This window comes from Phascolarctos cinereus, unplaced genomic scaffold (genome assembly GCF_003287225.1).
Source record: "Phascolarctos cinereus isolate Bilbo 61053 unplaced genomic scaffold, phaCin_HiC Scaffold_726;HRSCAF=1367, whole genome shotgun sequence".
Lineage (NCBI taxonomy): Eukaryota > Metazoa > Chordata > Mammalia > Diprotodontia > Phascolarctidae > Phascolarctos > Phascolarctos cinereus.
This window is the reverse complement of record NW_027556098.1, coordinates 331,704,567-331,730,474: the sequence shown is the minus strand read 5'-3', so window position 1 is coordinate 331,730,474 and position 25,908 is coordinate 331,704,567. Positions and strand designations below refer to the sequence as shown.

Below are 25,908 nucleotides of genomic sequence, written 5' to 3'. Positions count from 1 at the left end.
GAATCCACCCCAAAGATTCACACAGTCTATTTGTGCCTGATCTGTGGTAGAAGATTCTGGGCTCCTCTTTTCTTTTTCTCTACACTCTCTCTGTTGCTGACTTAATTAACTTCCATGGATTAATTATCATCTTTTTGTGGATAATTCTCAGAGCTATGTATGTGTTTGTGTGCGCACATGCATGTGTGTGTGTGTGTATTTGTGTATAAAGATGCAGTGAGAGTTGGAGAGAGAGGAAAAGACAAAGCAGAGGGGTGGGGGTGGAGATAGCCTGAATCTCCTGAGCTCCAGTCCCATATCAACAACTGCCAAATGGATATTTCAACCTGGATGTCCCATAAGACATCTCAAACTCAACACGTAGACAAAAGAACTCACCTTTCCCACCCCAAACCTATCCTTTTCTAAAAGTCTCCATTACTGTCAAGGGCACCATAATCCTCCTAGTTGCCCAAGTTTACAATCTTGATGTCATCTTCAGCTTCTCAAACCATAATCACGTGAGTTGATATATTTATTTCCCCTTACTTATATCTACTGCCATATCTATTTCCACAAACTTCTAACACATATACTCCCTTTTCCACACTCATACAACTACAACCCTCATTCAAGTGCACATCATCTCTTGTTTAGAGCATGAAGCCTCCTACTTGTTCTCTCTGTTTACTTGGCCTTTCTCACTCTAATATATCCTCTACACAGGTGTCAAAGTCATTTTCCTAAAGTAAAGGTCTGACCATGTCACCTCTCTACTACCTTAACTCCAATGGCTTCCTATTACTTCTTGGATCAAATATAAACTGTTTGCATAGTATTTAAAATATTAAAACCTGGGTTCCTCATACCTTTCCAATCTTCTTACACATTGCTCCTCTCTATACATTCTATATAGTTCAGTCATACCATCTTAGCATTTCTCATACTTAACATTCTATATACAGTTCAGTCATACCACCTTCTCAGCATTTCTCACACATAACATTGCTTCTCCTATCTTACGTTACTGCACTGCCTGTGCCTATGCCCAGAATGTTCTTCCTCCTCACCTCCAACTCTTGTAATCCCTGGTTTCCTTTAAGACTCAGCTCAAGGGCTACCTTATACATGAGGCCTTTACTCTCCTTCCTCCTCCCCTAGCTTTTAATGTCTTCTTCAAGGGCATATGCTTTGAATGCATTTTGTATACACTTCTACCAATACACGTACATCCTTAGGTATAGAATGCAAGTTCTGTGAGAGAAGGGAACATTTTGTTTTGTCTTTGCATCCTCAGCGTTTCATAGTCCCTGGCACTGAGCACACACATAATATTTGTTCATTGATAGTCAAATTGAGTCATCACTCTTAACCCACATGACCTCAGTTGCTTTTACAGACCCATACTTGTACTAATTCCATCCAATCTAAAATTTTCAAATCCCCTGCCACCATATCCTACTGCAGTTCAGGTCTTGCCAATCCATTTCAAAACCTATCAAATGACATAGTCAAACAACCATGCTGGCTAGGTCCTCTGAAAGTTTTGCTACCTAAACTCAACTGAGTCATTCTGCTACATGTAAGACTTTTATTATTCTTTGACTGACCCTTTAACACACACCACACAGTGGCTAGTCTAAAGCTTTTCAAACTTCCTTTACCACCTCTTCTATCCTGTTTAGGAGATGATTCTTTTTCCTCCTTTACTGAGAAAACTGAGGTCACCCACCATAAACTAATCCTTTTTTCCCATTACACACCTCAAAACACTTCTGTATTATCTTCAGTTCTTTTCTTTACTAAGGTATCCCTTCTTGTTCCAAGGCAACCTACTTGTGCCCTTGGTCCCATCTTATCTGGGAGTTTGCCTTCTCAATCATATCCCCTTACTTAATCATCTTCAATTTTTCCTTACTCACTGGATCCTTTCCTAGTATTTAAAAATCAACCCAGATCTAACTAAATCCTTTAAAAAGTTCATTTCACCTTGCAATCTCCTAAAGTTATTATTGTCCTGCAGTTCTGTTACAAGATCAACTCTTATAAAAATGTGTCTACTTGTTACATACATTTCCTCACCTTTTTCCCAGGCATATCTTTTAATCCCACGTTCTACTGATATGGATTTCTCATCTGGAAAATGAGCTGGAGGAAATGGCAAACCAATCTAGTATCTTTGCCAAGAAAAACCCAAATGGGATCACAAAGAGACATGACTGAAAATCACTGAACGACAACTAGAATTATTGCTTAGTTGTTAAATCTGATGGCCTTTTCCCAATATTTGGCCTACTTTATCTCTTTCTGATTTTTGACACTTTTCTCCACACTTTCCTTCTTGATCCTTCCATATCATTCTTCTCTCCTCATTTTCTTTCTCCTTGTCCTTTCTAGCCTCTCTACTGAAACAACAATCATTTCCTACCTACTACGCAGGAGCCCTCTTCTCCTTTTTCTTTATACTTTCACTCAATGATCTCACTGGCTTCTATGGATTCAATTTTCATCTTAAGCAATGACTCCTAAGTCAATACGTTTGGTACTATTCTCTTGCCTAAACTGTAGCCCAGAACAGACAAGTACCTACTAAACACCTCCTCCCACATCCTATTGGGATCTAAAACTCAGCATGTCAAAAATGAAAATCATTACCCTTCCCTTCCCTCTTTGGGCAACTGCCTCCTAACTATCTCCTTGCTTTCAGGCTTTGCTTTCTTCATCCATTCCCCACACAGTGGACAAATGAACATTTCTAAAGCACAGGACCATTTAATGCCTTTGTTCAAAAATCTTTAGTTACTCCCTATTGCTTACAGAATAAAATTCAAACCCTACAATCTAGTCCCATCTACCTTTCCACCCTTTTGTCGTATTCTCCCACCCCCCTTCGCACATTCAGCATTTTAGCCAATCTGGACTAATAGCTATCTCAACTCAACATTCCACCATCCATCTCTGTGCATTCACATATATTGTCCCTTATCTCTGGAATTCACTCTCTTTATTTCTACCTTTCATAGTCTTTGTCCTACTTTAAAGATTAGTTTAGCTGCCACTGCCTACATGGAGACTTTCAGATTTTCCCCAGCTGTCAGTCTGCTTCCTCAAATTAGCCTGTATTTTCACATTTGTATTCATATCCTATCCTACTGCAGATTATAAGCTTCTTGAGGGCAGTAATTTTCTTTATTTTTGCTTTTCCTTTTTATCTGCAGTGCTTAGCACAGTATCTTATACATAGTAGTTTAATAAATGTTTGTGAATTGAAATTAAAGAGCTCTCAGAACTAGTTAATAAAGAATATAATTTTAATTATTTAATGAGTCAAGTTAACAAGTTATTTTATGAATAAATTTGACGCATTATAAACACACAATAATTTCCTAACATCAATTATAAGAAATGTAATAACACTGTTGTAGATATATTTACTTTCCTATAGCCTTAACACCTTGTCAAATATAGGTTTCATCAGTATTAGGCCTGCAGATTTGGGTTGAGTTAAATGTCTAACAGTATAATATTTTCCTGTTTATTTACTTTGGTGGCACTAAACTTAAGTAATCTGGTAAATAAAGGCAACTTTCCCCCAAATCTAATAGTGTGTGTCTGTCTGTCTCTCTGTAAGCACATGTACATATGTACATGAAGGCATTTTTCATTTTCAAAAAAAACTGCTTTTAGATTGAAAAAAAAAGCCAGTTTCTAAAGTTATCAATCAACAATTTTTACTAATCACTTAATACGAGCAGCATAATCTGCTAATTACTAAAAGGACCTTGAGTCATTTCTGCTGAGATCCTTTAATATTTATTACTATACTACCTCAATGTATGTATCTTTACATTTCTAAAGCTTAATATTAATACTCACATAATATTGGGTTATAATAAAGAATATTTTAACCTTAACCATGGAAGAATATTGTTATGAATAATCCTTATATGTCACATTCCATATGCACATATATATGTATATAATGTATTTGCAATAAAAACTACAATCATAAAGAATGAAAGAGGTTACAACTAGATTTTTATTTCAAATTGTTTTTGGAAAGTTATGAGACTTACCTGCATTAACCCACATTATCTTTTGGCAAGGAAATTTGACAATAATAAATATATTTGGCTTTAGTAATATTCCTGTAACTGTTTTATAAGCTTTATAACCATAAAGATAATCCATTTACAATGTGGAAAATATGAAATAAAATAAAACCTGGTTAAGCTTTTTGTTTAATACAGAGAAGTACACAATATAAATACACCTGAAGATATAAGCCTAATGAAATGCTAAGGGTACAAAAGCAATATTGGTACAACAAAAGAAATCTGTCTAGAAGATTCTATCTCCCCTTGTGCTAGGAGAATTATAAGGTAATATATGAAGAAAAGTCCAAAGCAGCAGCATCTCTTTGATCAGGAGATAGAATAGAGTTAGTTGAGAAGAACAGTATATAGAATACAGTTTCTGTACCAGTTCTGGAGGCAGGGTCTTTGTTAACCTTCAAAAACGATATTTTTTTTTCTTTTAAACTGATTAACATAGGCTTCCCTGATAAATATAATAAGCAGGAGGTCATATTTTCTAGAAATCTTGGGAGCTTGTGACAGAAACTACAGTACTATGATCTTCCCCTAAAAAATTCCCCATCCCTATGTCTAGACTTACTTTCAGGGTAGCACCATGTTGCTAGTCACTCAGTCTCAAAACTTAAGAATTAACTGACTCTTAATTCTTCATGACCATTAATATCCAACCAGTTTCCAAATTTCATGGAATCTTCCTTTGTTGAGTCTCCTCATATCTGAGCATTTCTTTTTCAATCCCCTACTATTATCCCAGGTAAGAACTTTTTTTTTTCATTCCCAGTAAGACAGGAAGTAGGAGGGGGAGTTAGGCGAAAGATAATGGATTCCATTTTGGACATATTGAGTTTAAGATATCTACTGGATATCCAGTTCAAGATGTCTGAAAGGCAGTTGGAGATGTGAGATTGGAGGTCAGAAGAGAGATTGTGACAGGATGTTAGATTTGAGAATCACAGCATAGAGATGGTAATTAAATCAATGGCAGCTGATGAGATCACTAAGTGAAGTAGCAGAGAGGGAGAAAAAAAGAGGGATCAAGGTCAGAATCCTGAGGGACACCTATAATTAGAGGGCATGACCTAGAAGAGAATCCAGCAAAGGAGATGGAAGAGTGGTTAGCTAGGTAGAAAAAAAACCCTAGAGAGAAGGCACCTGAGTAATAGAACATGGAGAAGGGAGAAAAGGGAATTCATAGCAAATGGCCTCAATGTTTTCTGTAAAATATGGGGCAAGATTCTCAGCTGAGAGAGTGGGGGAAAGGGGAGACATGAGAGGTTTGAGGAGAGAAGAAAAGGTATGGAAGAGCTTCTAAGGAGAGTGGGATAATGACTCGATAAAGGAGTATGTATAGTAGGGTTGCCTAGTAGCTGTGAGGGCCCAGTTGAGATTTATGTAACATAAATTTTTAGTGGACCCAGTCAGAATGATTGTGTGATTTTTCTCCATCTTCATTAGTAGCATGTCTGTTGGAATGAAGGTAATGAATGGTGGTAGTGATCTAAGGCTGAGGTTTGACTGGGTAGCAGTGATATGATAAGGGGGCTAGGGAGGATTCAAGAGAGGAGTACAGTATACAGTTGAATTGGTTCACTAAGAGGTCAAGCTGGGTTGAGAAGAGAGGAGAATGGCTAGTACAAGGGAGATGACCTGGGAAAGAAGTAAGGGCTCAAGACACTTGAGGTCATGGTGCAGACAACAAGTAGGGTTTTGTAAGGGAAGACAGGGAAAGAGATGAAAAGCCAATAGATGATGGTTGGCTAGAAGGATTTCAGAATTCTTAAACACATAGATGGTACCAGAAGATTAGCCACCAATTGGTGTATTTTTAAAATTATACCAATTCATGGAGATAATTTACTATAATGATAACTAGCATTTATACAGTGCCTTAAAGTTTGTGAAATGCTTTTTATTAAGCAGATTAATATGCTAATATTAATAAGTTAATATTTAATCTTCCTAATAATACTGTGAGAATAAAGCTATTAGTATCTCTATTTGATGTATGAGGAAACTGAGCGTAATATCTAAGTAAAGGTTTGAGGCAAGATTTGAACTCAAGTCTTCCTGAATCCATGTCCAGTACTATATTCAGTACAGGACCTATCCGGGTTGTGTTCTAACACTGGCAGGTGCTATTCTTATACCATGGAAATAACGAATGCTTAAAGTATTGACCCTTGAAGTAAAAGTATTGGTAGTGACTTTGACTTTATTACTTTTAAAGAAAAAGGAGACTAAATTTTAAATGATCTTTTAATGTAAAGACAGATGAAATGTTACTTACCTAAGTGCGGAGAAAGTGAATCCTTTTAAACCATCTTTGCACCTAAAACATTAAAAATTTACTATTATAAATGAGTATACTATGGGAAATAACCATATCATAAATAATTATTAATAATTTATATACCTCATTTATATATCACATACATTATTTCATTTGATTTGCACAACGACCATCTACTTTACAGGTGGATGAAACCAAGATTGACAGAAGGTAAGTGACCTGCTCACAGTCTCAGAGGTAATAAGTATCTGAGGTGGTATCCAAATGTTTTCTTAATGTTTGAAACTCTCTAGGTTTTCTTGACTGCAAGTCTGGCATTTTATTAATTTTACTGCTGTTTCCTCTCTCAAAATGCAAATGTGAAAGTGCTCCTTTAGAAAAGAACTATTAATGAAGTATGGAATAACTCTTTACAAACTGGCACAGCAAAGGATGAACAATGAAACAAAATGACACCTTATAGTAACAGTAATGGCTGATATCTACAGAACCTCCTAGGGTTTGCAAAGTAAAGATATGCATAATCTAATTTGATTATCACAATTCAAGAAGCAGATATTGTGAGAGATATTATCATCCCTACTTTACAGAAAAGGAACCTGAATGGTTCCTTCAGAATGGCTGGTAGACTTGCCCAGGCTAATACAGCTTCTAACTATGGAGAGGGGCAGGATTTGAGTTTTGTGCTTTCTTTCCCTAGGTCCAATACCCTTAAATATATTTCCACTTAGAAAGCTAAAATAATTTAGAACCTAACCTACAGGCTGAAGAATGACTCATTTGGGGCAATTCTCTCCATTATTTAAAGTAGGAGGGCAGTATTTTCACTTTCAAGCATTTCCATGAAAACAATTTGCTGGAAGGAATCAGGCCCTGTATACTCACTGGGAATTTTGTAATCCAGATCTGCGCACTTGTGCTGGGGCAAGGAACCTAACGCCCCAACTATTTCTCATTTAATTCCTTGAATACATAGAAGTGTCCAAATAGGCAACCACATGTAACGGGCCTCTGGTTAACCTCAATGGTTCTCATCTCCAAATGAGACCAGGCAAAGCAGATAAAATAAGGTCAAGAAGAATACGGGAGAAGCTTATGACTAAGGAATATACATATCCAGTGCACAAGGTAGATTCAAACTACTAATTATAAGGTCAGAAACCTCTTTTATAAAACAGCATTCTACCAGACTAGAGTCTCATTATAATACAATGACTGGGATACTTCCTGTGGTACTATCTTACAGTATGCATATTTCCTCAGCCAAAAGTCAGGTGATAAAATCTGACAAAGGATATTACTTTTGTAAAACTACATTAAAAATACATTTCTTTTCTTGAAATCAGGCCAGTCCCAGAAGATCCAGTAGATAGTCATTAAATGAGGCTTGACGGTTATAAAGTTGTTTGGTACTTTAGAAACTATACTCCTTACATACAGATACAACAAATGGTATTACAATGATGTCCACTTTAATTAACTTTCAAGAAGTCAGATATTTCAAAATAAGAATCACTAACTTCTCTCATCTCCTCCTCCCATTCTTTACACTTTAATATTATGGGAAAAATAATTTGAAATCTAATTATAAACTCTTTCAGTAGTTTTTATATATTGATCATTACCAAAAATGCAATGGAATTATTTCAAGGGAAAGCTAAGTTAATAATTTTTCACTAACAAAATATTTTAAATAAGGGTAAGACATTTTAGAAATTAATTTTATCTATGAAAGCACAGAAATTTTTTTTTAATCCATAAGAAATGCTATCTAGTTGAAACCATACTATGCATTTTTAAGGTTTTGTCAAGTAAAATTAATTCATTTAAAAATAATTGACTTAGTTTACCTATACTGCACAGAATATATTTCACACACTATGGCTACACACAATGAGGGAAGAAAATGAGAGAAGAGGTAGGAAATTATAGATAATATATATGTATGTATGTGTATATAAAACCAGAAAGTCGAAATATTAGCCTTTAAAAAAACCCAGTAAATTCAACTTTTCCCATGAAGTAGGATTTCTATATCATAGTCAAAATTTGTAATTGGGTAAACTTCTGAAAAATAATAGCAAAGAGCCAGAGGTCTACTGATACAAAAACAGAAAGCAGGAAGCTGATTTGAAGATCATCTGGGGACAAAATATGTTTTGGTAAGTTACTGTTAAAAGATAGCAATTTATTATGATAGAATTCTGAATAAAGGAATTTGGACAAGTAACTCCAGATTTGTGACCTTAAACAACGAATTTAATTGCTGTTCAAGACATCAAAAAGTAGTTTTCAAAAATAAAAAGGGCATCTACAAATAAATTTGCAATTCCATTATAATGGAAGCTTGGTTCTTTTTACAGGACCCTGTGGGAAGTGCTTCATATTGGGAAAGTCTGAGGACTTTCAAAGGGGACTATTCTTCTTTCCATTCATGTGCATAACGTCCCTTAATGTAATTGAGGGTCAGATGTCTAAGTCCAAGAGAACAAAAAAAGCAATTATTCCTAACAAAAAAAAAGAAAAAAACATTTAAATCCTATATGGCTCTGCTTTTAGGAGCAACTTCTGATCACATATGTGAAGTGGTACAACTTTAAGCTTAAAGTTGAGTGTATTACATTGCAAAAGGTCGTTATGAAATGCCTTACGATGCCATAGATTTGGTTATATTTGATTTAAACCAGGTTTCCTATTAGCACAATGTTATATAGTACACATCTCTCTCCATGCACTATAACCTGAAAGGCTACAATAATGTCTTTCCCCAATATCAGATTTATAGTAAGACTCTACTATAATTGCATATAAGACAAGATTTAAAATATTCTAAAAAAAAGTGATTCTCAATTACATTAAAAAATTACATTTCAATTTACAAATATGAACATGAAAAAAAAAAACTTAAAACATCTACCAAGGCTAGAATCTGGTAAGACACAAATTAATTTAAAGTTTCTAGCTTTCCTTCCTTCCTGTCCTCATCTGTTCAGAAAATATTTATTCAGTGTCTCCAATATCATGGAACTATTCTACTGTCAAACAGCATAATAAAACAAAACCATAGGAAATGGTGGAAAAGAGGTTAGCTTTAAGTACTAAATAGAAGTAATAATACAACATGTTCCCAGTAGATGTCCCCAGTAAACTATAATTGAAAGCATATGTAGTTCTAATTCCAAATTAAAAAGAAAAACAAAAGAAACCTTCTCTGTAAACTTTTCCTTCAAAAATATATACCAAAGCATTGCAAATGTTGCTATGCTTAATCAAATTACTTAAGTTTCTGAAAAATACAGATCTCTTAATATTAAATCCAAAAGACAGAAATAAAAGTTCGTTCCTAGATTTTATTATTTCACAAAGTATTAAAATGCTCTAAGACAGTGACTTTTAACCTGGAGTCTGTTAACTTTTTTTCTGAGATATTTTGATAACTTATTTTAATAAATGACTGGTTTCCTTTGATATCCTATGTATTTTATATCTTCCATAGGCTTCACTGGATTATTCAAGGGTCCACAAAACAAACCAAAAAAAAGTTAAGAACTCCTGTTCTATAAGTTTCAGCATATTTTTACCCAAAAGTTGAAATAATATTTGACATGATACTTTACTATATGGTATCTACTACACAGATGATTTTCTCAAAACATCTTAAGTGATATATTATCAAATCTTAAGCATAAAATTTAGAGCAGGAAAGGAACTTAGAGGTTGTCTAGTCCAATTTCCTCATCTGACAGATGAGGAAACATGGAATAAGCAAAGCAAATAGATCTGCCCACAATTACACACGTAGTCTTAAGTAGCAGAACTGGAATTGGAACCCAGGTTCTATGACTCCAAATCCAGCAATCTTTTCACTAAGCCACATTGCCTGCCTCTAATCCCTCCTTACTTTAAATTAATTTGGCATGAAATGCATATGATGGCATACATCCTTTAAAAAGCAACCAGACAATTTCTTTCAGATGTGGTGTAAAACAGCTGTAGAAAACAACAATGGAAGGGAAGTCAGAAAACTTAGATTCTAGTCCTGGCTCTGCTACTAATATAATAGTCTTGGGTACACGATTTAACCTCAGTCACTTGTAAAATGTGTAGACTGGAGTTGAGGGTAAAAAGCTAGAATAATTGGAAATCTATCATCTAATCCAAACTGGTCATTTTATTTTGTGGTTTAGTTACTTTCCAGACTAGACCTTCAGGCTTATGGCTGCCAGCATGCCTGGAATGCGTGTTCTTCCTCTTGTCACTTCTGCAGATTCTAAGCTTTAAGGTCTAACTTCAGTGACACTTCTAGTGGAAGACTACAAGGATCTCCTTAGGATGTTCTTCCTCAAATTATAGTACTGGGTGCTTATATTATATATCTATATCTATATCTATATATCTCTATCTCTAGCTCTATATAGAGATAGAGCTAGAGCTAGAGCTAGAGACAGAGATAGAGACAGAGACAGAGACAGAGACAGAGACAGAGACAGAGACAGAGATAGAGATAGAGATAGAGATAGAGATAGAGATAGAGATAGAGATAGAGATAGAGATAGAGATATAATGATAACCAAGATGAGTAAGGAACTACTAAGAGAGCGCCTGGCTAGTTCCAAGGATGAATTCAGCCTTGTATCTGATGAATAAATTATACTCTGAAGTAATGAAAATAGTGACAGCTGTAACTTCGGAGCCACTGTGAGTGGTTTCTGATTGTAGGAAAAGTGAGTGGTACTAGAGGACTGGAGAAGAGTAAATCTTGTCCCCATTTTTGAAAAGAGGAAGAAAGAAGAGTACTAAGACTTAGTGCTGATTTGCCTTAAAAAGGAATTATTGAATATTCAAAAGAATTTACTTCAGAATCTGGTCTTTAAGTAATAGCTTCCTCTTATTTGCACTTAGATGAATCTTTTCATTCAGAACCACATCAACCTGATGAAGAAAGGTCCCATTGTGTTTGGTTTTGTCCTCTACATCCCAAGAAAAAGAGTTGAAACAGGTAGTTATGTCTACTCTACCATGATTGTAAGGCCTCAGCTGATTACTATGCTCATTTTCTGGTGTTCTCTAAATTATAAAGCGGAAACATTTGGGGCTAAAGTTGTAGTGAACATTCCTACAGCATCAAATTCCTATTTAAACTTTGAAAAGCTGGAACTGCTTTTGCTTTGAAATCCAAATTGAAAAAGGTCATGCTCCAAGCTGTTTTTAATTGCTAGGGAACTGAAAATCACCTTTAGACCATTTTCTAAAAAACACAGATTAATTATAATGATGTCCTTCCCTCAAAATGAACTAGTAATGGTAATATCATTATAAATTAAAATGCATGTAAACTCAAATTATCTTCTCCTTGAATATAAGCTGAAAAAAATTGTTCCCAGTCAATAAAAAAGAACAAGATTATATTTCATAAATGTTCTGAACCACAACTGAATAAAGTTAAAATAACCTTTTGTGTAAACACAAAGAAAATCCTAGAAATAGGAAGATGAGTTCAAATCCTGCCTCAGATACTTACTAGTGTGTGACACTGGGCAAGTCACTTAACCTCTGTCTGTCTCAGTTTCCTCATTTGTAAAATGAGGATAATAATAACACCAACCTCTGAGAATTGTTGTGTGGATTAAATGAGATATTCATAAAGCACTTAGCACAGTGCCTGATACATAGTGAGCACTTAATAAGTCCTTCCTTCCTTCTTCCTTCCTCCCTCCTTTCCACCCTCCTTCAAGGCCTCCATGCTGTCATCTGTAAAATCACTCTCCTCATTCTCAGTTTTTTGCTAAACCATCAGCCATCTCCCTAAATGTAGGTGTCCTCCAGGATTTTGTCCAAGATTCTGTTTTGTTCTCTTATCTCTCTCAAGGTGATCTCATCAACTTTCAGGGATTCAATTACACATATTACTCTAAGTTTACATACTAACATGCTAACTGAGTTGTCACCAAGTACCTGCTGTACAACTCCACCTGAACATTCCACAGGCCAATCACATTCAACATATGTTTGTTTGGTTTTTTTTACTTTCACTCTAAATATGCCTCTCTTCCTAATTTTTCTTTTTCTGTTGAGGATACCATTATGCTTTCATCACCCAGGTTCATAGCCTTGGAAACATGAAATTAATCCAATTCAAATCAACAAGCATTTATTGAGCACCTGTTTTGGGAAAATCAGTGCTAGGCAAAAGGTGTACAAATTAATTGATCAACAAGTATTTATTAAGCATCTTCTATGTGCTAGGCATTGTACTAGGTACTGGAAATACAAGTATAAAGAATGAAATGATCCGTACTCACAAGGAGTTCACAATCTAATGGGCAAGCCAAGAAGTAGATATAATAAAAAAAAGTTTATGTAGGGTAAATGTAAAGTTTAATACAAAAATATACAAAATAAGTTAAATATAAGATAGTTTGTGAGGTAGGACATTCACGGTTACATGCACCAGAAAAGGCTTCTTCCAGAAGATGGCGCTTCATGTTGAAAGGAAGACAAGTACTCAGTAGGAAAAGAGGTAAGGAGGAAGGCAGATGAAATGGGAGTGTAAAGAACAGACACTATAGATGGAGCATCCCTACTGAGAAGCACCTGACTAGCCAGGTTAGCTAGATCATAAAGTGCAGGAGGAAGAGTAATGTCCAGTGTGGCAGGGAAACAGAGTGGGACCAGATTGTAAAGAGCTTAACTAGCTAAATAGAGAAGTTTATATTATATCTTAGAAGTAACAGGCAACCACAGGAGGCAGTTGAATATGGGAGTCACATGATCATATCATTGCTAAAGGAAAATTGTGTTGAGAGCAATATGTGAGATGGACGAGAGTAGGGAGAAATTAGGTAAGGAGACCAATTAGGAGGCTGTTTCAATAATCAGGTATGAGGTGACAAGAAGCTGGACTAAAGTGGTAGCTTTGTTAGTGTACAGCATGAGTCAGATGTGAGAGGTGTGAAGATAGAAACAACAGGATTTGGCAATTAATATCAAGTGAAGTGAGGGAGAGGTAAGGAGATAAGGTTAATACTGAGGTTATATATATATATATGTGGGAGACTACAAGGATAGTGGTGCCTTCAACAAAAATAAAGAAGCCTGAAAGAAGGTAAAGTTTCAAGAGAATGATAATGAGTTCAGTTTTGAATCTCCAAAATTTGACATCCAATTTGAAATGTTCAATAATGTAAGGAATACTGTAGCAATCCAGACACACCAAACTACAAGGACCCAGGGCAGCTCAAAACCCCTAAGTCACTTTGTCAGAATAAGAGATGCAGTGTTTGAGTTCATCCCTGAACTTAACATGCCTAGCTCTAATGTCCCTGCTCTCTGCTTCCAATACGTTGTCCTGGTTGGACATACAGGATCCCAGTGCATGACCCGGTGTCTATCTTCCCTGACTGACCCCTCATTTTGTGGGTGTCTTCCCTCAATAAAGCATACTGGCTTCCCTTGCTCTGTCTGCTGTGTCTTATGTTGGGATTGTTAGTGGTGCTCTGTGTCACACCTACTCTTGCTCTTTAATTAGGCACATCAAGATGAGGTCTACAACCCAAATTTTTGACTTAGGGAATAGCAAACAAAAGAGATGGCTACAAGACTACCAATCCAATCCAGCAGGGCACCAAGGCTTTTCCTCAGACACCAGACACCTTTTCCCAGACATCAAGGCTATGACCAGGGACCCTGCCTCAACCATGTGTCCTTTCAGCTTTTTCCTCTACCATCTCCAGTGGCAAATAAGGGAGACTGTCATCTTCCCCTATACTGGACCTTGGTATTCCAAAATATCCTAAATCTATACGAAGACAAATAGACATTTGGTGCTACAGGAATGAAGTTCAGGATATACAGATCTGGGAGTCATATACATAGAGATGACAATTAAACCTATAAGAACTGATAAGATAAGTGAGCGAGTATAGATAGAGAAGAGAACCTAGGAAAAAACCTTAGGGAAGACCCAAAGTGAAGGACCATAATGTAGAAGATAAGCTAGCAAATAAGACTATAAGAGTTATACAGGTAGGAGGTAAACTGGGAAAGAGTATCCAGGTGGAAATGGTAGTCAGCAGTGTCAAACACAAAAGATAAGCAGAGAAGGAATAGGACTGAGAAAATACCATCAGAGTGGCAATTAAAGAGTTCACTGGTAACTTTGGAGAGAACAGGTTTCTGTCTGATGAGTCAGAAAGGAATCAGAGGCAGAGCACAGAAACCTTTTTCAAGGATTCTGGGAAAAAGTGAAGATGGAAACAATCTTATGTACATAGATATGTAAACAACAATATAAAATAAATACAAATCCTCAACTCTTCCTACTTCTTCCCACCTTCTACATACTCAGATGATATTTCTAGTAGATTTTATCTCCAGTTTCTTCTTATCTGTCCTCTTCTCTCCATTAACATGGCCACTACCCTGAGTTCAGGCCTTCATCATGACCAGCCACAGGACTATTGTAAAAGCCTTCCTTACTCCAAAGACTCCCCTCTCCAATATATCTTCCACATAACTATGAAAATCATCATAAAGCACAGGTGGGTCTAACCCTGTTGAAGCAGCTACTTTTTAGTTGGCATTTAAAGTGTTTCAGTATCTCTCTAGCCTTCTCTGTTAAGGACATTCTGGCTTATTTAACCACACCTGACATCTCATGTCCCTCCTCCATGCTGATCCCCTCACAGCATGTTCCCCTTCCTCACCTCTACCTCATAGAATTGAGTTTTCTTCACATCTCAGCTCAGGATCCAACCTTTTCTGGAAGGCCTTTTGAGGATCCTCACAGTTGCTCCTTGGTCTCTCCCCAACCAAACGTAGATATGTATGTACTTCCTATACTACTCTGTTTCCATGTTGTATTCTCCCTTCCCCTTAGGGGAACAGAAGTTTCCTGAAGGCAGGCTCTGTGGAAGGCATGGAGCCTTCTACAAATAGAGGCTGATTAAATGCTGCTGAAGTGTAATGGCTTGAACAAGGCTCCATTCTTCTGCAACTTGTGGGCGCTTCTGAAGTGCTGGGATATGGGGCTTTGAATAGCTGATCTTTAAGGAACTAAGAAGTATCTCTTGTGCTTAGCTGATCGACTATTTGTATATTACTAAAGTCTCTAAGAATAAAGACTGAAAGGCCAAGCATATATCCGAAAAGGATCAAATGGACTTATTTCATACTTCTAAAGAAATCTATAGTACAATTCCATTATTATTTCTAAAATCCAACCATCTGCTAACAGTTCTCACAATAAGTTTCAGTCATTCAGTTTAAGCCTTTAAATTGTAAAAACTTTTCTTCATATTCATTTCAGGAATAGGATTACACACATTGCATATGTATATTTGTAACTTTGTATACATGTAGTTAAATTCAGAGCTCAAGCCTAATGTTTTCATTAATAATAAGGACTTCTAGGTATGTCCACTTTGATTTGGGTAGAAGATGGAAATTATGTGTATGCCATAGCAAATTATATGTTTATTTTGGGCCAAGTTTCTTAAATGAAGTTTATTTTTAAGGGAAAAAAATGAGAATTTATGTAGCAGAGTTCTAAACAAATTTGTTTTTAAAATCTACTATAGATCAGTATTTGTAAGGTATTCCACTGATTATATTTAATGTAATTCGCATTTGCTTTTCCTTTGTAGTATTTGTAGTAGAATTTACACAGAGCTATAGCTATCTACATTGAGACCAAGGTCACCCAAAGCTTTCCAAAGAAAGAAGCTGCTTTTCATTTCCCAAAAGTTTTAAGACAATCTGACTGGAATTGCCTTGACCATGAGCAAATGAATGGGAGTGTTGAATGAATTCACACAGGACAAGACAATAACCATTCTCAAAGATACTTGTTCTGCATACTGGCTCTATATAACTTGACATTCTTTAGGGGGAGAAGAGTTTAGCAAGAAATATCACTAATTAAGACTATAAAGAAATACATGTGAATTTATGGTATGTACCATCTCCAAATCATTATTGTTTTCCTTAGGTCCCTGAGAAAAAAGACATCCTTACTCCTTGCCAAGTTAATCTTTCAACCTGCATTTTTTATCCCATTCCCTTATGCCTATCCCCTTAGACCTTGCTCCATCATTATCTTTCTTTCACGCATCCTGAATCCATCCTATCCATTGGTTCCTTTCCAACTACCTACAAACATGCTCAGATCGTCTCAAATCCCCCCCCCAAAAATCCTTCCTTAACTTTCTATACTATTCAGCTACCATTCCATCTCTCTCCTCCTTTTCATAGCCAAACCTTTGGAGAAAAGTTTGTCTATAACTGATGCCTCTACTCTCTACCCAGTGCTTTATAATCTGACTTCCATCCATATAACTCCACTGAAAAGTTTTCTCTAAGACCAAGGACTATTAGGTCAAATCCACTAGTCTTTTTTCAGTTCTCATCCGACTTGATAGCTATGCAACAAGTAGACCATCTTTCCTACCCCTCTTTTCTCCCACCTTTACTGGATTCTCTTCCCTTTCCTGGCTTCGGAGAGAAATCACCTTCTCCTGCCTTCATCTCCTTCCTCTCTTATCACCCTCACTCTGTTTTCCTTTGCTTGTGTTCTTTAAGAATCTGTCCTTGGCTTTCTTGTCTTTTCTTTCTACATCTTCTTCCTTGGGAATTTCATTAACACAGAATTTCAATTACTGCCCCTATAAAGATGACTCACAAATCTATATACCTGGGCCATGCCTCTATCCTGGGTTATATACCTGCTTTTCCAATTTATCATAAGGCAATACTAGTAAAGACAGTCAGCTGGGTGGCAAAATGGATAGAGTGCTAGGCCTAGAGTCAGGAAGACCTGAGTTTAAATCCAGTCTCAGATACTTACTAGCTATGTGACTCAGGGCAAGTCACTTAACCTTGTTTGCCTCAATTTCCTCATCTGTAAAATGAGGTGGAGAAGGAAATGGCAAACTTCTCCACTATCTTTGCCAAGAAAACCCCAAAATGGTCTCACAAGAGTCAAACATAACTGAAATGACAACAAACAACAACACCAATAAATATGTCAGTTCAGCATTATTAATTTAACCAATTCAAAACCAAATTATTATTTTTTTCCACCAAACCTGATATCCACCTGACTTCATTATTTCTATAAGTAATGCTAACATTCACCTGGTCTTCCATGTTTAAAACCACAAAACTCTTTTCTCTCCCTACTCTCTACTAACCAATCACTCTGCAACATCATTCAAATTCATCACTCCTCTAACCTCAGTGAAATCATCCTAGTAAATAGTACCTCATTACCACCCATCTGGCCCAACTATACCAACTATAACCTCTTAAAATATCACTCTGCTTTGACTTCCCCTTTATCAATACATCCTTCATTGGCTGTCACATTAATTTTTTTAGTTCACAGATCTGGTTTTAACACCTTTTCTAGTTAATTAATATTATCTACAATTGGGCACCATTCTACATTTCTAGTTATATCTCATATGACTCCCTTCCATATACACTACGAAGTCCTCAAAACTTGTATTCATTACCTCCTCATTCATAAGGTCTTCCTTTAGAGAATGAGATAATAACATTTCCTTCATTCAATCTCATAGGGCATGCTATTTTGCATTTTCAAGAGCACTGCTCACATAATATTGTGAACCATAGCTATCTATGCACATATCAAAATGCTTACTAGATTTTATGTTCCATAAGAAGAGAGATCATGAAATTATATAAATTTTGTTTCTCCCCAAATACTTAATAAAGTCATCATGACACAATTTGATGAACTGAATTTGGCCTTTCTGCCTTAATCCATCCTCCACGGAGCTGCCACATAGATTTTCCTAAAGCATAGGTCTGATTATGCCACTCCCCTACTCAATAAATTCTAGTGCCTCCCTGTTGCTCCTGTGATCATATATATAAAGTCCTCTGTTTGAAATTAAAATGTCTTCACAAAATAGATACTTCCAACATTTTTCCACCTCCTTATACATGACAAGATATTATTATTACTATTATTATGCAAAGTACTCATTCACATGAGTACTTTAAGGCTTGCAAAGTGCTCGACAAATATCATCTCATTAAGATCCTCACAACAACCCTGTGAGGTAGGAACCAATATTAGCCCCATTTTTCAGATGAGGAAAGCAAGTCACAGGTAATTGATTTTTCTCAAGGTCACACAGGTATTAAGTTTCTGAGGTGTAATTTGCTTTTTTTTTATTAGTTTATTTTGATTTATCAACAATCACTTCTATATGCTTTTGAGTTGAAAATTTTTCTCTCCCTTCCTCCCCACTACCCTCCCCAAGACGGCGCACAATCTGATACAGGCTATACATTTCAATTCCTATTAAACATATTTTCACATCAGTGAAGTTATAAGTAAAAATTAAAACCAACAGGAGGAACCATCAGAAAGAGGAAACAAAACTCAACAGAAAAGAAAAAAGATGATAGCAATTCAACTTCCATAGTTCTTTCTTTAGATGTGCACAGCATTTTCCATCATGAGGCCCCTGGAGATGTCTTAGATCCTTGTAATGCTGAGAAGGATTAAGTTTTTCAATATTAGTCATCACATAACGTGGCTGTTATTGTGTACAAAGTTCTCTTGGTTCTGCTCACTTCACTCAGCATCAGACCATACAAGTCTTTCCAGGTTTTTCTGAAGTCAGCCTGTTCATCATTTCTTATAGCACAATAGTATTCCTTTACATTCATATACTACAACTTGCTCAGCCATTCCTCAATTGATGGACATCCTCTCAATTTCCAATCCTTCGCCACCACAAAAAGAACTGCTATGAATATTTTTGTACATGTAGGTCCCTTTCCCATTTGTATGATTTCTTTGGGAGATAGCCCTAGAAGTGCTATTGCTGGATCAAAGGGGATGCACATTTTTGTAGCCCTTTGGGCATAGTTCCAAATTGCTCTCCAAAATGGTTGGATCATTTCACAACTTCACCAACAATGCATTAGTGTTCCAATTGTCCCACATCTTCTCCAACATTTATCATTTTCCTGTTTTGTCATGTTGGCCATTCTGATACGTGTGATGTGGTACCTCAGAGTTGTTTTGATTTGCATTTCTCTAACCAATAATGATTTAGAGCATTTTTTCATATGACTATAGATGGCTTTAATTTCTTCATCTGAGAATTGTCTGTTCATATCCTTTGACCATTTATCAATTGGGGAATGGCTTGTGTTCTTATAAATTTGTCTTAATAACTCTACATATTTTAAAAATGAGGCCCTTATCAGAGAGACTGGTTGTAAAAATACTTTCCCAATTTCCTACCTTCCTTCCAATCTTAGTTGTATTGGCTTTGTTTGTGCAAAAACTTTTAATTTAATGTAATCAAAATTATCCATTTTGCTTTTCACAATGTTCTCTATCTCCTGTTTGGTCATGAATTCTTCTGTTCTCCATAGATCTGATAGGTACACTATTCCTTGTGCTCTCAGTTTGCTTGTAGTATCAGCCTTTATATCTAAGTCATAAACCCATTTTGACCTTATTTTCATATACAGTGTAAGATTTGGATCTATGTCTAGTTTCTGCCATACTCTTTTCCAGTTTTCCCAGCAGCCTTTTTCAAAGAGTGGGTTCTTATCCCAGAAGCTGGGGTCTTTGGGTTTATCAAATAAGAGATTACTATAGTCATTGACTACTGTGTCTTGCATATTTAACCTACTCCACTGATCTACCACTCTATTTCTTAGCCAGTACCAAGCAGTTTTGATGATTGCTGCTTTATAATACAATTTAAGATCTGGGATTGCTAGGCCACCTTCCCCGGTATTTCTTTTCATTAGTTCCTTTGATATTCTGGACCTTTTGTTTTTCCAAATGAATCTTGTTACTATTTTTTCCAACTCTATAAAATATTTTTTTGGTAGTTTGATTGGTATGGCACTGAATAAGTAAATTAGCTTAGATAGGATTGTCATTTTTATTATATTAGCTCGGCCTACCCATGAGCAACTGATGTTTTTCCAATTATTTAGATCTGATTTTATTTGTGTGAAAAGTGTTTTATAATTGTGTTCATAGAGTTCCTGGCTTTGCTTCAGGATGTAGACTCCTAAATATTTTATAAAGTTTAAACGGAATTTCTCTTTCTATCTCTTGCTATTGGGCTTTGTTGGTAATATATAGAAATGCTGATGATTTATGTGGGTTTATTTATAGCCTGCAACTTTGCTAAAGTTGTTTATTATTTCCAGTAGTTTTTTACTTGATTCTCTAGGATTCTCTAAGTATATCATCATGTCATCTGCAAAGAGTGATAGCTTTGTTTCTTCTTTGCCTATTCTAATACCTTCAATTTCTTTTTCTTCTCTTATTGCTAAAGCTAAGGTTTCCAGTACAATATTGAATAACAGTGGTGATAATGGACATCCTTGTTTCACCCCTGATCTTATTGGAAATGCTTCTAGCCTGTCCCCATTACATATAATGCTTGCTGAAGGTTTTAGATAGATGCTATTTATTATTTTAAGGAAGACTCCATTTATACCTATGCTTTCTAGTGTTTTTAATAGGAATGGGTGTTGTATTTTGTCAAAAGCTTTTTCTGCATCTATTGAGATGATCATGTGGTTTCTGTTGGTTTTGGTGTTGATATGCTCAATATGCTGATAGTTTTCCTAATATTGAACCAACCTGCATTCCTGTATAAATCCTACCTGGTCATAGTGTATTATTCTTGTGATAAGTTGCCGTAATCTATTTGCTAATATTTGTTTAAAATTTTTGCATCTATATTCATCAGAGAAATTGGTCTATAATTTTCTTTCTGGTTTAGGTATCAGCACCATATCTGTACCATAAAAAGAATTTGCTAAGACTCCTTCTTCACCTATTTTCCCAAATAGTCTATACAGTATTGGAATTAATTGTTCTTTAAATGTTTGATAGAATTCGCCTGTAAATCCATCTGGCCCTGGAGATTTTTTCCTAGGGAGTTCATCAATGGCTTGTTCAATTTCTTTTTCTGAGACGGGATTATTTAAGTATTTTACTTCCTTCACTTTATTTATATTTTTGTAAACATGTATCCATTTCACTAAGATTGTCAAATTTTTTGGCATATAGTTGGGCAAAATAATTCCTAATTATTGTTTTAATTTCCTCTTCCTTGGAGGTAGCTTCACCTTTTTCATTCTTGATACTAGTAATTTGGTTTCCTTCTTTCTTTTTTAAATTAAATTAACCAAAGGTTTATCTATTTTATTGTTTTTTTTCATAAAACCAGCTCTTAGTTTTATTTATTAGTTTTCCTAATTTCAATTTTCTTAATTTTTCCTTTGGTTTTCAATATTTCTAATTTGGTGTTTAATTGAGCATTTTTAATTTGTTCTTTTTCTAGTTTTTTTTAGTTGTATGCCTAATTCACTGATCTCCTCTTTTTCTATTTTATTTATGTAAGCATTTAGAGATATAAAACTTTTCCTAAGAACTGCTTTCACTGCATCCCATAAGTTTTGGTCTGAGGTGTAATTTGAATTCAGGTCTTTTTGACTCCAGGTCCAGTACTCTTTAACTGCACCATCAAGCTGCCCTGACTCCATTCACTCAATAATTTAACCACACTGGACTACTTACTTTTCTACACACAGGACACTCCATCTTCAGCCTTAGTGCCTTTTCACTAGTTGGCCTTCCTCATTCCTGGACTGTATTCTCTCCTTACCTCAACTTGCAGAATCCTTGGTTTCCTTCAAGATTCAATTGAAGGCCCATCTTCTACATGAAGACTTTCCTTCCCTTCCCCCCAACACCATGTCTCCCTAAATCAGCTTCTAGTTAACTCTCTCCTGCATTCATTTTTGCATATAAATGACTGACCCAAAGTTATTCAGCTAGCTGTGACAGAATTAGAATTCTGATCTCCTAACTTCCAAACTAGTACTTAAAAAAAAAAAATACATAATGCTACTTCCCTGGCAGGTGTGTTTATCAAGTTTTCAGAAATTTCAAAACCGAGAGGACTGGCTATTATTTTGTATGACAAACTCCAAATCCCAAAGTACTTCTTTGGCTAAATCTGACAACACTAATAGAGATGTGGTTTGCTCCCTCACTTTGTCAATGGTGGTAACCTAGGCCCCTGTAGCCCCTCTACTCTGCACAGTAGATCTGACCGATCACATGATTTGGATAATCAAGGAGCTACCAATAACTGCCCTTCCAGTAGGCTGGAGGACCAGCAGGCTTTACTATCTGTTCTGCCACTACATCTTCTAGACTGTAGAAGATATTCCCTCAGACACTGCCATCTAACCTAATGTAAAGCACATTACATTACTGTCCTCTAAAGACCCCTTGACCATTACTGCACCTTTAGGACTTCTGAGCCTTTCTACCCACCCTATAGCTAAGCCTCCTATAGGGGTCTCCTCCAATTAGAATATGAGCTCTTTGTGAGCTTTTCTTTTTCCCAGCATTCAGCACAGTACTTGATATATTATAATGATAGGGATGAGACCTGTGACTTCCTTGATACAGGGAAATCCCTGGTGAGGAAACTCTCTGGACCAATGCAAGCTAGCAATTTCTCTGAAACAAATCTCGCTGAGCTGTCAAGAGCACTCAGAAGTAAGTAACTTGCACAGGGTTAGCAGACTGTATGTATCAGAACTTGAAGCTATGTCTTCCTGGCTTCCAGGCCAGTTCTCTATCCACTTCCATGTTCCTTCTCAGCACATAGGAATAAGAGCTTTCTGGGGCAGCTAGATGGTGCAGTGGATAGAGCATTGGCCCTGGAGTTAGAAAGGCCTGAGCTCAAATCCAGCCTCAGGCACATTACACTAGCTGCGTGACTCTGGGAAAGTCACTTAACCCCGATTACCTCACCAAAACCAACCAACCAACCAACCAACCAACCAAATAATTAATTAAATGAATAAGTGATAGCTTTCCCATTTTACTACTTCATACATTATATATATAATATATACATATATGAAATATATGTGTATATATATGTGTGTATGTACGTATACACACACACACACACACACACACACACACACACATACACACACACACAAATGTACAGAATGTCTCTCCCACTAAAGATGTAAACTCCCTTTGGACAAAAACTCCTTTATTGTTGTCCCTCTATTCCTAATGTTTTACATAGTACCTGGTAATAGTACATAATAAATGTCTGTTGTTTGATTGAGTTGCTAAAGTTGTTTAATTTCAAAGTGTGACGGCCAGGAAACCTTGAATAAATAATGGTCAAACAATGGGGAGAAGGAAGAAAAAGTAGGTAAGGGAACTAACTGGAACTTCTATATGAATGGGTAAGTTGAAAGGGACCTCAGGCCATCTGATTCAACACATACTTACCTATATAGTATACTGAGGAAGTGGTCATTTAGCTTTGGCCTGAAGACCTACACTAGTGGGAAAATCCACTACTTCCCAAGCCCACCCACTCCACTTGTGGACAGTTTTATTGTTAGAAATTTTTCCTAACATGAAGCCTAAATATGACTTTCTACAGTTTCCTCCCACTTCTAGTTGTGCCTTCCTGGGCCAAAGAAATCAAATCCCTTTTCCATGTTAACAAATAGTCTTTCAGATACTTGAGGACAGCTACCATTTCTTTTTTTTTCCAACTTTTTAGCATTTTTTATTTAAAGTTTTGAGTTCCAAATTCTATGCCTCCCTTCATCCCTCCCCTCCCCCCTGAAATGGTAAGCAATCAGATAAAGGTTATATATGTGCAATTATTTAAAACATTTCCATATTAATCATTTTGTCGAAGACTCAAACAAAAGAAAAAAATGAAAGAAAATGAAAAATAGCATACTTCAGTCTGTGATAGCTATCATTTCAACCCAAGTCTTTTCTTCTTCAGCTGCTGTATTTGTATCCCTAGCACAATGACTAGTAGTACACAGCAAGTACGTCATAAAAATTTACAGGTGTCACCTGCTGAGAATCTCAGTCCCAACAGGCTGAGACCTTCTCATGCCCACCCGTCCTTACGGGCATCACCTGGCCTATGTGTTTTATCACTAATAAACCTTTCCTCTGGCTGAAGAAGATTGAGTTGAATTCTTTCAGGCAGGGCCCAGTACCGTGATCTTGGGGTCCCAGCAGCACCCCAAAAGTCCTAGACCTCTTCAGTGGGAAATGGTTGCCCTCTTCTGCATACTCTTTAGCTAACTCTAACATCCACTGTGTTAGTAATCTCTCTCAGCTTTCTATCATCAGCAACTTTGGAAAGTATGTCATCTATACCTTCATTCACATTGTTAATAAAACATTCCTCTGATCTTCCAGTTTAGCAACCCTGACAAAAAATAAATTGGATTAGTCTGGCATGACCTGTTTGTGTCAAAGCCATGCCAGATCTCTGTGATCCCTGTTTTCTTTTCTTATATATTCAGTAGCTGTCTCTTGAATAATGCACACTAGAATTTTTCCAGGAACCAAAGTTAAGTTCACAGACCTAAGGTTTGCTGATGCAATAGTAATAAAGCTGAATTTGGAGTCACAGAACCTGGGTTCAAGTCTTAGATCTACCACTTATTACCTGTGTGACCTGACTTAAGTTATTCGACATCTATAGGTACCAATCTCCTAACACATGAGAGGATTGGATTAAATGAGGTCTACAATCCCTTTCTCTAACCTTATAGTTACACAGTGCTGTAACTAGTTCTCTTCTTTTGAAGACTGGAACAAGCTTTGTTCTTCTTTAATCCTGAAGTATCTCTTCTTTTCTCCACAATCTTTCAAAGATCAGTTATCACATCTGCCAGTTTTTTCAATGCCAAAGGATGCAGTTCATTTCTGCTAAGCACCTGAACTCATCAAGGGCCACAGGGGGCCAATCTCCTTTGCAGGGGGAAAAACAGAAACTAAGATTGGCCACCTCCATCTTCTTGTTAATCGTTAAAATCCCATTCACCCCCAAACAATTAAACCTTTCCCTTGACTTTTTTTTAAACCTTAGCTTTCCTAACTTAAGATTTCAAGCTTCATCTCATTCTGGACTTTAGCATTCCTGACTATTTTTAGAAAACTATGGTATGCTTTGCATTCATCCTCAGTTACTTGTCCTCACTTCTATCTACTACATGAGAATTTTTAAAATATGTTGGTTTCTGATGAACTCTAAGATCCAGATCCCCACCCCCAAAAAAAGACCCCAAAAATGTAGTTGGTAAATTTCCTGGGCATCGATATCAATCACATTAAACAATTCTCTTTAGCAGCAGAACTGTTCTTTGTGTCTTCAAAATTTCATTCTTGAGAACTTCTAATCCGTCCTTCCTAAGCTGACTTTTCTTATAGTATTTTAGGCTATTGGATCTTTTCTCTGAAGCCTTTGAAATATGCTCTGTCAAAATCAGGGATATATGTCAGACTACAGCTAACTCTCCTCTAGTTCCCTAACATAAAGTATAAGATAGTTACTTGTTCCCATGATTTCTAATATTTCTACCTCAGCAATCAATTCTTTCTGCTTCATGACAGATCTTTAAGAGATCTAATTTCCCTTACTGGATCCTCCACTTTTTGAGTGGTTA

The 25,908-nt window shown here is 36.3% G+C and overlaps 1 protein-coding gene across 4 annotated transcripts in view; it reads right to left on the bottom strand.

Moving 5' to 3' along the window:
• The window catches only part of TMEM135 (transmembrane protein 135), a 329,334-nt gene that overhangs the window by 33,945 nt on the left and 269,481 nt on the right, over positions 1 to 25,908 (bottom strand). For all 4 annotated transcript variants that reach the window (XM_020993759.1, XM_020993757.1, XM_078156965.1 and 1 more), the window contains one exon: positions 6,364 to 6,405. In XM_020993759.1, the coding sequence (XP_020849418.1) occupies positions 6,364 to 6,405 (42 nt within the window). The remainder of the gene's footprint in view (positions 1 to 6,363; positions 6,406 to 25,908) is intronic.